The sequence below is a fragment of the Cephus cinctus genome, unplaced genomic scaffold (assembly GCF_000341935.2).
Source record: "Cephus cinctus unplaced genomic scaffold, Ccin1 Ccin1_scaffold0689, whole genome shotgun sequence".
Lineage (NCBI taxonomy): Eukaryota > Metazoa > Arthropoda > Insecta > Hymenoptera > Cephidae > Cephus > Cephus cinctus.
In genome coordinates, this window is record NW_014333312.1 from 372116 (window position 1) to 383524 (window position 11409).

At 39.7% G+C, this 11409-nt stretch overlaps 2 protein-coding genes across 5 annotated transcripts in view; both read right to left on the reverse strand.

The window, feature by feature from the left end:
- LOC107269663 (protein sickie) overlaps positions 1-2597 on the reverse strand; it is a 90978-nt gene extending 88381 nt beyond the window's left edge. The window contains exon 1 of the mRNA XM_015743777.2: positions 2248-2597. The gene's annotated coding sequence lies outside the window, so the exon portion shown is untranslated. The remainder of the gene's footprint in view (positions 1-2247) is intronic.
- Positions 2598-2861: 264 nt separating this feature from the next.
- Positions 2862-10499, reverse strand: LOC107269665 (serine/threonine-protein kinase DCLK1). Of its 4 annotated transcripts, none has more exons than XM_015743785.2 (7): positions 10193-10499; positions 10057-10095; positions 8578-9600; positions 8333-8510; positions 7977-8270; positions 7260-7502; positions 2862-6761 (listed from the first exon to the last, which is right to left on the reverse strand). In XM_015743785.2, the coding sequence occupies exons 3-7, from the start codon at positions 9597-9599 to the stop codon at positions 4974-4976; spliced, it is 3525 nt and encodes a 1174-aa protein (XP_015599271.1). In that variant the 5' UTR covers position 9600; positions 10057-10095; positions 10193-10499; the 3' UTR covers positions 2862-4973. The 4 variants fall into 4 exon arrangements, with proteins under 4 accessions (XP_015599271.1, XP_024942754.1, XP_015599270.1 ...); XM_025086986.1 differs by having other exon boundaries at positions 2862-6758; positions 9974-10095; positions 10193-10498; XM_015743784.2 differs by having other exon boundaries at positions 9974-10095; positions 10193-10498.
- Positions 10500-11409: the final 910 nt, after the last annotated feature.

Here is an 11409-nt window from a genome sequence, read left to right on the forward strand (position 1 = left end):
TTTGGGGGGGGGGGGGGGGAGGGAAGTGAACAAAAAGTTCTCTTGGTACCGACATTCAAGACTCCTGTTGTGGAAAGGACGGACGCTATCAAGTTTTCTTCTGTTTAAATAAAGTACTGCTGTTGCAGGGGATGAAAGACACTAGGGGATGATTGCTTTGTTCTTGAGCGGTGAAGATGATAATGGCGGAGTGTCCTTTTCATTTTTTTTTATTATTTTTTTTTTTTTTGGGGTAGAGTGCAAACGTCTATGTCTTCTTCGCGCGTCTTTTTCCTGTTGAGGAGAGGAGAGAATTGAATTGAGAGGAGCATCAAGTGAGCGTTAGAGTGAGGGGGACGGAGATAGGGTGCTAAGAGATATAGAGGAAGATACGATATATACCATAGTATATATATACTCTACAGTCTGGTAATTATGCCGGAGACGAATGCCGGGGCATTCATCACTTCAAGTGTGTTTAATGTGTGTCCGTTAAATATGTGCACGAAGCACGCTAACCGAAACGCTAAACAGTCTAGCCAACAAATTAACGTTGCTGCTCGAAATGTCAACGACGCTGCTCTTGACGGCGAACGACGTCTTGACGCCGCAGGAAAAGGATTCACCGACGGCGCGCGACATGTCCGTCGGGTTTCTAACCTAGCATCGAAGCACGAACGTACACGGATGTATGGGTATATACAAAGGGAGAGTCAAGAGAGCGAGCGAAGGTGTTTAACGAGGATAAACAAGGCTTTTCTTTTGCCATTTTTTTCCCCTCCTTTTCTTTCCTCGTCTGCCAGATATTGGTCAAACTCACGAAAGCCGTTGGCTCCCGTGATGGATAGACTGGTATTACGACGTCGTGCGTAGTAAGCCAAATAAATTTTACCTCGAGGTAATTAATAACTCGTTAATTGCCTTGGGTTGTACCCTCGTCCCATACCCACCCTCCAGCAGTCCTTTAAACTGTGTACGAACCATTCGAGAGCTTCGTGTCTTTTCCGCAAGAGTACCGAGTTCAACAAGTATATTGTAAGGGTACAATGGCGGCGCTTGCTGTTGAGTGAGGAACGCGAGAGACTGTGAGCTAATGTGCGAGAAATGGCGAAAGGAAGAAAAGAGAAGAATGTTTGCTAAAGTGCAAAGATAAACGGACGTTTCACATGTTTTTTTCGTATACTGGTTTCAACGGCATTCCCCATGCGCTTCAGTAATTCTTGCCTGTGATATAATACGAAGATGACCGCGTTGTGTTTGTTACGAAATGCCGGAGGGAAAGAGAGAAAGAATAAAAAAAATAAGGATAACAGTACCGGTTTTCCAATTACTAAATTTGGTAGAGTCCATTCGCGCTGTGCCAACCTTAACCGGTATTAATGATAAAGATGTCGGTCGAGTGAACGTATAAATGCCTATGTAAGATAACCTAACCTAACCTGCCAGCGTAAAGTCAATTGAAATGTAGCTTTGAAACAGCTCTCGAGCCTTTAACGAAAGTACCAGAATATTTTTATGCCGTCGTCTAATTTTATAAGATCAAATCCAATCCTCACCTACTGCTGCGTCACCAGATGTTTTTTTGCCGAGCGTCGCGACACTTAACGGGACATCTTTCAAGCAGTAAACATACGTAAATGCACGGACGGAATGCATGAACAAAAATTACGAGATTCTATACTCATATATGAAAACATATTTACGTATATTTGTTTTTCCCAGATCTATGTCCACCCTCCAACGTGACATTTGTCAAATATTGCATCTATAAAAGGAATTGATTAAAAACACAAGTTCTTGCGATAGAAAAGGTAAAAGGAACACGTCAGATACACATTGAACACAAACACAAAACATGTAGCATTCAATAGCAAGGTTGGTACCTCTACTTCATTAATACCATAAATCCATCATCTATTTATGAATCATCATTTCAGTGGGTCAGTGGCATTAGTAAATTATAAAAGCATTTTTATATGAGTATACATCAAACCATGAGTGCATTTAATTTCTACTCTCCATGCCATTAAAGAACGTATCTATATCGAGAGTAATCAAATAGTCATTAAGCATAGCAATGACGCCCTATACGATCCCTCTTCAAATACCGAATCCGGCCATAGCTATAATTCATAAGTAATCCCAATTGTTTACATCGCGTTATACCACTTCACGATAGTCATAACAAAATATACCAGCCAAGCAAGGATAGTACAGTCGTCACAGCTGCAATGCTTGTTACATATTTTAATTAGATCAAGGTCGTACCTGAGTAGCTATACACCTTTCCCGCTAGTGTATATTAGAAGGGCGAAGTCATCTAGTCATCCAGTATTCTTGATTCTATAATGATATGACAATCTTCAGGCACAAATCTTCGGGTTTTGATATGTAGCCTATTCACTCTTATTCACATTCACTCTACGTCAAACGATTTATAGAATCCAATGATTCTTGTCACTACACTTTTCTAATTATTTGATATGACCAAACACTACGCGATATTATTATTCTTTATTATTATTATGGCCGTGGCTTCTGCCGGGGCGGCTAAGCCACCCTTACGGCACGCGCGCGAGCCTCGTACTGACTGTATGTACTGACACGTTCTGAACTCCTGAATTCGGCCGCAGCGACACTACGCGGCTGCCTCAGTTTTACTGCGTCTTATAAACTAGCACGAACACGCATCTACTACACTGTACTAGTACGATTTTCGAAAAGAATTCAAGGAATTTTGCAATGTTGAGATACAACAGTTTTTAATATAATTCAAAGTGCAGATATCATTATCCTGGTCAGTTGGACGGTACTCGTTTCTTGTATAAGGAATAATTATCTAAGGGTCGACAGGACATATGGTTAATGATAGACTGCAAGGATTTATTGATTGTACTTGTCTTTTAATCATTTGCGTTCTGCCAATATTAAAATGGGTACAATTGATTTTTAATGGTTCTTCTAACGCGATTGTGCACACTTGCAAGGGTGCAGATTTTATGCACCCTTATGCATAGGAATATGCGTGAATAGGTTTATAGGTGATGCATAAAGCACGGTCTAAGGGATAAAAGCTTATTAGGGTATGGATAAAGCTCGAAGTGATAAGAAGTGGCAGTGGGGATGACAGAGTGGGAGGGAAGGGGACATCGAAAGGAAATGATAATTTTTTTGATATGATGAAGTATGAATAATGGTTACCATTGTATTGGATATTATTATGAATTTAAGTATATATGTAAATATATGTATATATATATATAATATAATATAATATAAATAGATAATTGATGAATCTTAATATTTGGCGTGAATCATTTTTAAATCTACATCATCTAAAGTAATGCCGTGCTGTTTTCTTTTGCATTGCATGTACGTGTATATATATACATATTTATGTATCTGTATATATAATATAAGTGCTCCTGCGCGCGAATTACCATAAGTGCCTTAAAATGTTATAAAAAGTATAATAAACCATATGTCTTGTTCTTTGCAGTAAATCTGTCCTGACCTTGAAGAATAAGGCAGAGTCTCTAAGTCAATCAAGCAATGTTCACTCATGATTATTAATTATATAGTCAGCAGTGAGGCAATAAAAAAAAAAGGATGAAAAACGTTAAAGAGCGTAATAGTGAACGTCACGCGAATCTCAATCGATCATTTTTTGTGTATTTCTAATGACGAGAATACTAGGGAAAAAGAAAAAAAAAAGTAAAAAAAAATTATGAAAATATTTATCGTCATTGGCTTCGGAAAGAATTTTCGCTGGGCGATATACAATATGGCGGTGATAGTAAGTATAGTATGAATGTAATAGAAACGTGCACTAAATTCTACATTATTTGATATACCGAGTGACGGAATAGATACGTAACGTGAGTGTACTGATTTTGCGAAAAGCTTTTTCTAAAAAATAAATTTACGATATGCCTACTTGTATAAGTCAGATCTTGACAAGGGACGTCAGGAATTCATTCGTTAAGGCTCATTCACAGTTCGCTTTTAATTACGAAGCGATTCGTGATTTGTCTTTAATATTTTCTAACGCTCATAATTATTGCCCGTAGAACGACGCGCGTATTTACGAAGAAAGAATGCGCGCGCAACATTTTACAAAAATATTCATTCATCTATCGCCTGTGATTTATTCATTGAGCAATCAGTACCTATCGTACACTATTTCACGTACGTAATTGTTTTTATTTCTTGAATTCTAGTCATTGCTATCATTTTTTATTATTATTATTCCGTCACTCGGCACTGGCACGTTAGGATTCCTTATTACACATTTTGGAAAAATTTCCTTCAGAGACTTGGAATCCATACCGCTGTTCTAAACTATCGCCGCTATTTATTAATTTTTATATTAAGTTTCGATTTAATTGTAGTCCTCTGAAATTTCACTTCCGCCATTACGAAGCTCCGCTCTGTAATAAACACTTGCGCCCCATTCTGGCCTTTCGACTTCTACCATAGTCTTACTTATTAGCGTTTATCTAGTTTCACTCTAATCAACTACTTTTTGTTCGTCTTCTTTCATTTTACAGCTAACGGATACAAAATAAATCTACTTAAATGCATTTGGCATGTTTCGTTCTTACGACATTTCGTGTCCCGTCCATTTTGTCCCGTGTCCTGGACCACGAGAATTTGGGAACTAAACAGTATTGTTTTTTTTGTCTCTTTGTTTTTACCACAGATCTTCCACGTTCCCAAATGTAGAGAACCGTCATCAGGATCGATCAGACGTTTTTACTTAATTATCTTACATATATCCTTTGTTTGTTTTATCTTTTCTCCACAATCGTCTTAGTCTTGGAATCACTGTGCATCGTATATTATGGCCACCACGCGACAATGAAAACACATAAATTCCAGCAACTTACTAGTTGTTTCGTTAATAACTTAATATGATTTTGTGACGTATCATCCCAGTCGCTGGTACCAGACTCGCGACTTATTTCTTATTTATTATTAAAAGATTCTTAAAATCACTTCGTCCTAGTCGGCGCTATGTTTGCGTTCGGTATACCTGTGCGTATGTGCACGTTACCTTTATTGGTTCTATTTCTACTGGCCGCTGTGGAACCGTCCAGGACAGATTTACGATTCTTTGCATGATCACGTTTATCCGTAGTCGGATTATCCTCTTTTCTTTTAGCTGTTTCTAGTCGGCTACATCCGCTTCTTGGATTTTCTTTATGAGACGTCTTGTATTGCGTTTTAGACAGTTTTGTATCTGGTTCATAAGTTTTTCTTGCAAGTTGTGGTGTGTAGTAGAGACTAAACCTTTTTGGTTTTGTACATTCCTTCTGCTTTTCCTCGCGGAGCTCATCGGTTGACCTGAATTTTCTCACGTCCTTGACAGAGAGGCGATTCGATTTTGACGTACTGCTCTTGGATTCCTGTGTCCTCCTTGGTACACTTGATGTGAAACAGCTGAACCTCTTGTTCTTGACCTCGGTCTTCGTCTCGCTTGGGTCGTTAGACGGCTCCTGTCGTTTCTCTCTACGCTTCACCGATTCAATTGGTGAACCTTTTGTAACCTCTTGAGCCTTCACGGTATTCTTACTTGAACTTGGACGTGTTTCAGATTGCACTGAATTCTGATTAGATCTAGTTGACCTGAATTTCTGGGACGGGACTGCCAATCGAGATTGATTGTTTGGTGTAGTTTTGCGATTAGCATCTGCCACTTTTGTAGACTGATTGTCAGCTGTTCTATTAGTAACGGAAGTTCTGTTGGTAACAGTGTTGTGGCTGTTCTCGTTGAAGTCCCTGGTGTCGTTTACGTTTTTGTTTTCAGTGTCCCAAGTGAACCGAACATTTTCAAAGCTATCAGTTGACTCCATACTTTGTGTGGAACTGGATCTCTGACCACTCTGTACAATTTTGGCAAATTGTATATTGACAAAACTGTCGGAAGTCTCAATGTCATTGTCGGAACTTCCGGTGAGACCATCAGTAGACGACGTCATAATGTCGCAGACGGATTTTCTGCTAATATTAGCGGCGCGTATTCGCTCTGTACTTCTGACCATTTTTGATCCGCTATTGGAGGATAATCCTGGACTCAGATATTTCTGTCTGCTCTTATTCAATGCTGGTTTTGTGCATTTTGGTGAGACGTATCGTCGCGCCATCTTATGACCTGGTGGAGGACTAGGTGTGGCCATGGATCTCGAATGAATATCCGAAAGAGAATTTCCGTTCCTCTTGGAAGAATGTATTCCGGTGGATGTAGGACTTTGACCCCTGGTAATACGAATGTTCGTCGCCGAGCCTCCATGAGCACCACTGCTCATTTCTCCATTGGCGTTATTCCACTGGGATTTTACGTTCTCAGGAATACTGCTCAGTGAGGAAGTGTTACTGCGTGACCTCTTCTTCGGGGTACGTGGTAGATCATCTGGATTATTCATGAGATCACGCACGGATGTGGTGAGTGCCCTGATATCCTGAAGACAGTCTGCACTTAGGGATACTGGTTCCTGGTCGTCCTCGTAGCGGTTTCCGTTGACGACGTCGACTTCGTCCTTGTCCCAGTCAAAAGGCGTATCGTTGATACCCGGTGACAGGACGTCGGACCACCTGTTCTTATGGACGTTGTCCGTAGCGGCTCCTTCCTCGGGTGGTGCAATGGCGCGTCGCTGCTTCTTGTAGTCAAAGTCGAAGGTCGCCATCCTTATCGGCTGACGCTGCTTATTCCCGTATTGCTGCGACGATTCGGGAGTTGCTGCTGCTGCTGCTGCGGTTGGCTCGCCTCCTAGAAAGCTCTGCTGGTGTACAGAGGCCGAACAGAGGGAAAACAAAAGCACCGCTACAGACACAACAAACCACTACAGAAGCACTGTTTTTCTTTCTCTAGGCTGGCATTGGCAATTGTCTTCAGGACCTCCGGCTGGTGTGAACCAATTAGGATAAAGACTCCTCGAGTTAGATTAACCGAAGGTCAACAGAGTCCCGGCTAGGCGATACGAGTAATGCAAGAGAGACAAAAGAATACTAAAATGAAAAGAAAAGCCAAATAGCAACATCGTGCTCTATTATAAATATATGGGTGAACGATTTTTTAATTTCTATTTTTATGCTGCAGCAGGAAATGTGTAGGCTACAATAGGCTTACCAGTGAGACAGATAGTGTGCGAATACGAGCTACGGGGTGACTCTTCTACAAGAACCTTTAACTTGGTTATCCTTAGGTGCAAGGTAAGCCATGCGGGTTGCAAGATATCAGAATCTGATCTATTGCGCAAGAAACGTTTTTGATTATTTACCGCGAGCCATGGATGATCCAGAACGTCTTCGGCGCTGAATCGTAGTTCAGGTTGGGCTTGGAGCATATTTGAGATTAGCTCTTTGGCTGAATCAGATATACAGTCCCAGTATGGGCTGGTGAACTCGTATTGTCCGCCCAAAATTCTTTCAAAGAGTTCCTCCTGCTCGTTCTCTGGTGATACAAAGGGAGGGAATCCGCAGAGTAGAATATAGAGTATCACACCGGCTGCCCATACGTCAATCTAAAATTTCAGGAAATGGTAAGAGAATAATTATTTCTTATGAAAATGAATTTTGTGCAACTATTTTCGGCGGTCTGCTATTGTTTTATTACTTAAAATACCTGCATAATTTTTTCAAATCACGATTTTTTCCAAATTCTTCCTATCTTAGTCAGTAACTGTATGTTATTAGAGGTTGAAGGAGAAGTTATGAGAAATGCTACAAATTTTTAACTTGAAACAAATAGACGAAAATCACAAATGCTTTATGTTATGAAGTAATATAATCTTGAGAACGTAGGTGGCTAAGTGGGAAGTTGTCCTGTCTATATCCGTAATCGAGTCAATGTCATCGAGTTGCATGAGTTGCACAATTTTTTAACGGAATAACCGCCTAGCTCAGCATATCGCAGGCACTGCTCCACGCATTTTAATTTTTTTTCTCTTCATCAGAAATATTGTTTCAATAAAGAAATTCCCATAAGTAGAATTTACCTTGAGCCCATATCCAACTTCCGCTAATATCTCTGGAGCGACATAGGTAGGTGTACCACAGACCGTATAGAGAGGTTCTCTGACAACCTGGGCAAGACCAAAGTCACCCAATTTCAAACATCTCACGTGACTTCCTTCCATTTCCACTAGCAGATTCTCAGGTTTGACGTCACGATGAACAATGTGATGAGAGTGCAAATAAGCCAGGGCAGATGTTAAGTGCGATACCATTACACTGGCTTCCGCTTCCGAGAATTTTGTGGCTGCTGCTATGGCGTCAAATAAATCGCCACCCTGAAATAATGAATTTCAAATTGAAGAATATATTCTGCACTTCTAGAACATATTAATCTTACCTTGACCAATTCCATCACGAGGAAGAGTTGATCGGTTGTCTCTTGTTCGGTAATCAGACTTATTATGTTAGGATGACAGACTTGTCTTAGGATAGCCACCTCACTAGCCAGCATTGTTTCCTTCCCTTGGCACTTGTATTTGTCCACGATTTTCATGGCGTATTCCATACCTGATGTTCTGGACATAAATATAGTTATATAGAAGATTTTCTTGGATAGGATTATTCGACGATTTTATAACATACTTGTGAACACAATGCCTGACAACGGCAAAGTTACCATCCCCTATAACGTGGCCGACAGCATAGTGGAGTCTGAGGGGTTGTGGAAGTAACAGGGAGCCGGGACTTGGAGTTCTAACTTGAGGAACGGAAAGAGCTTTTTTGCCCGACTTCCTAGGCATCCTTGGCATTGGTCCACTTTGTCTTTTGGAGATGCAGGGTCCACGGCGGAAGCTCTGTACGCTTTTTGACTCTTCAAAATCCAGCTCAAAGTCCTCTTGGTTAGATTTGTCTGTGCCATAAGCTAGGAAGACCTCCTCGGTCTCAAAGAATTGCTCTAAGGCGGTGATTTGCTGGCCTGACAGCGTGTAAACCTTCCTCACGGAGCCGCAGTCTAGTTTTACGGCCTCAGTTATTGCTTCTAATGCATGCTCCAGACTTGGTGCATTTCTTTTATTCAGTAAGAGGCGTACCACTTTCCGTGGTTTTGTGCCATGACGGATTAAAGTTACTATACGCGCTTTTACGCAGAGTGGTATTGCACTAGTTTGTCTACCGGTACCAGCAGGGGATTGTGGTAGACCAGATAAGGAGCTACCCCTACGCACTTTGGAAGAAGAATATTCAACCTTTTTGAAAGTTTCACCTTGACCCGAACATACATAACATTTGCCATCTTCTAGGTCACTAATATTCTGAACTTTTCTACCATCCATTGTGTAAATTGCACGTACGCCATTTGGTAGAGTTACACTAGATATGAGGGCTCTTGTTAAGTCAGATACTAGACTGTCAAAACTTCGATATCTCTCAGGAGTAACAGCCATCACCACGCCAGTATAAAATTTGTCTCCATTCCTGAAGAAACGAACTCTCTTGGCTTTTCTTGTAGGTGGTGTACGAACCATATTCACCGACTGTCTCATGTGAATGTCCAAAAAACGTTCTTCTAGGGCAGACACGATGTTAGTATTCATTTCTCCTCTGCCAGAAAGACCACTGTCGCCAGAGGGTGAGGCACCCCGACTTAAAGGTTCCTCCATCATCCTAAATTTTCAGAATAAAATAATGCAATATCATACAAATATATTATCTTACTCCCATATTCAGTACAATATAAAGATTCTATTTGATATCATTCAAGGACCAAAGTATGATTTAAATTTAATTTATACAATTAATCTTTAAATCTGTATTTACAGTATCAACAAAAAATATCAATTTTAACAAAACTTAAAAACCACAAAAAATAAAGTTCTTTATTATATAGCAGACATGACTCAATGCTCTTAACTTATACCACACAGCGATTTAGTATATTATCCATCAACATCGCATGGGTATTACGTTTTCGATGTCAATGAAAAATCAACAAAAATCAATCTTCCCGTAATATAAAGAACAGTTTTTATAAACTCACTGATAGCTTATCAAAGTCTCAAGAAATCTGACAGATGATGATGCCGGCGATAACAGCTGAAACGTTCTATAACCTGCACTAACCTTTCAACGTTTAACTCGAATACTGGAAGGATAGTTTTCCTAAGGAATGCCGTGTTCTCGTAAGCCAAATACTTTCACTTTGTTTTTCTTCTTACAAGGAAGAACAAAAAATGCTAATAGACCATAGGCTACTCACCTGCTACTGTGAAACAAGAATCTCTCAATCGGAACGAGAAAGGTCTGTCTGGTAAGCAGAGAGAATGAATCACCAGAGCGCTGACATTTTCATTTGTGTTGTTGAAAGTGCACTTTATGAAGAAATGATTAAACTCAGCTGACGGCCCACGGGTTAGACCCGCTTGATGCCGTTTAGTATTTCTCTGTATTTCGATGAACGCGTCACCACGAGGCTAGCTATATTATGTTTGGCCAGAGACACACTTAGTTCTATACTCTCGAATATCTATAAATACCAAATTCTTGTCAAAGCTGTAGCGGAAGAGGAAGCAGCACCGCACAATAACGAGAGAAGGGACGAAAAGGCAAATGGCTAGCGAGAAAGGAACGACTGATTGCGCCTGTTCAAATGATTGGCGGTATTTGATTGTTCTTTCTTTGAAAAATATTCCACTTTCTTTTGCTCTTCCTTCATTTATGCATCACTCGTTCAACCAACAACCTCGACTCACATTCTTATTCGTGTCTCCGTCTAGCAACCGTAATTGTTTATTTGGAATCAATAAGCGTTTTGGCAAGGGAAATTGTGTGGGTGATTATTGAAAGTGAAGTGTGAAGTTGTAATAATTTATTTTGGGAAATTTTCAAAGAAACTTTGTAACTTTACTTTTAAGCTTATATTTACAATTAGGTTTTATTTTATATTTACATAAAGTCTTATACAATATTTATTTTTTTGGCAGATGTGGCTGGTTTTTTGGTGGTAAAAATACGATACTACTCTGATCTTTCATATCTTTTCTTCACATCATTCAATATTTCTAGCACTTTATGATTGTAGTCATATTCGGTGATGAGTTTGAAATTATTTGTTGATGCAACGATGGTTGGATTTGCTACACAAATATTTTTGAATGATATTTCTTTCATTGATATTGGATACTGATCCAAATTTAGTTGAATGAATCCTTTAATATTTACATAGTTATATAGTTGAATTGGTTTTCCTAATAACCCATGATTAACTTTTTGATGTCATTTATGCTCCAAGTACTAGAAAATGAAAAGCACTCTGTTAAATAACATTTCAACAAATTTTGCTACATTACATTGGATACTCACAGCTCTGTATCTTACAGGAATATTGGAATCATATTCAATACCTGGTCTTACCTTTGGAAAAGATAATGGTAAAGGCTCGGTCCTACTATCGTGTTGCAGTCATTTCTCACTAAG

Coding starts and splice junctions, on each gene's coding strand:
- LOC107269665 (XM_015743785.2), bottom strand. CDS start 9,599: ATGATGGAGGAACCTTTAAGTCGGGGTGCCTCACCCTCTGGCGACAGT. Junction 8,511..8,577: donor GTCAGGCATTGTGTTCACAA/GTATGTTATAAA, acceptor ATTTATGTCCAG/AACATCAGGTATGGAATACG. Junction 7,503..7,976: donor AAGTTGGATATGGGCTCAAG/GTAAATTCTACT, acceptor CTGAAATTTTAG/ATTGACGTATGGGCAGCCGG.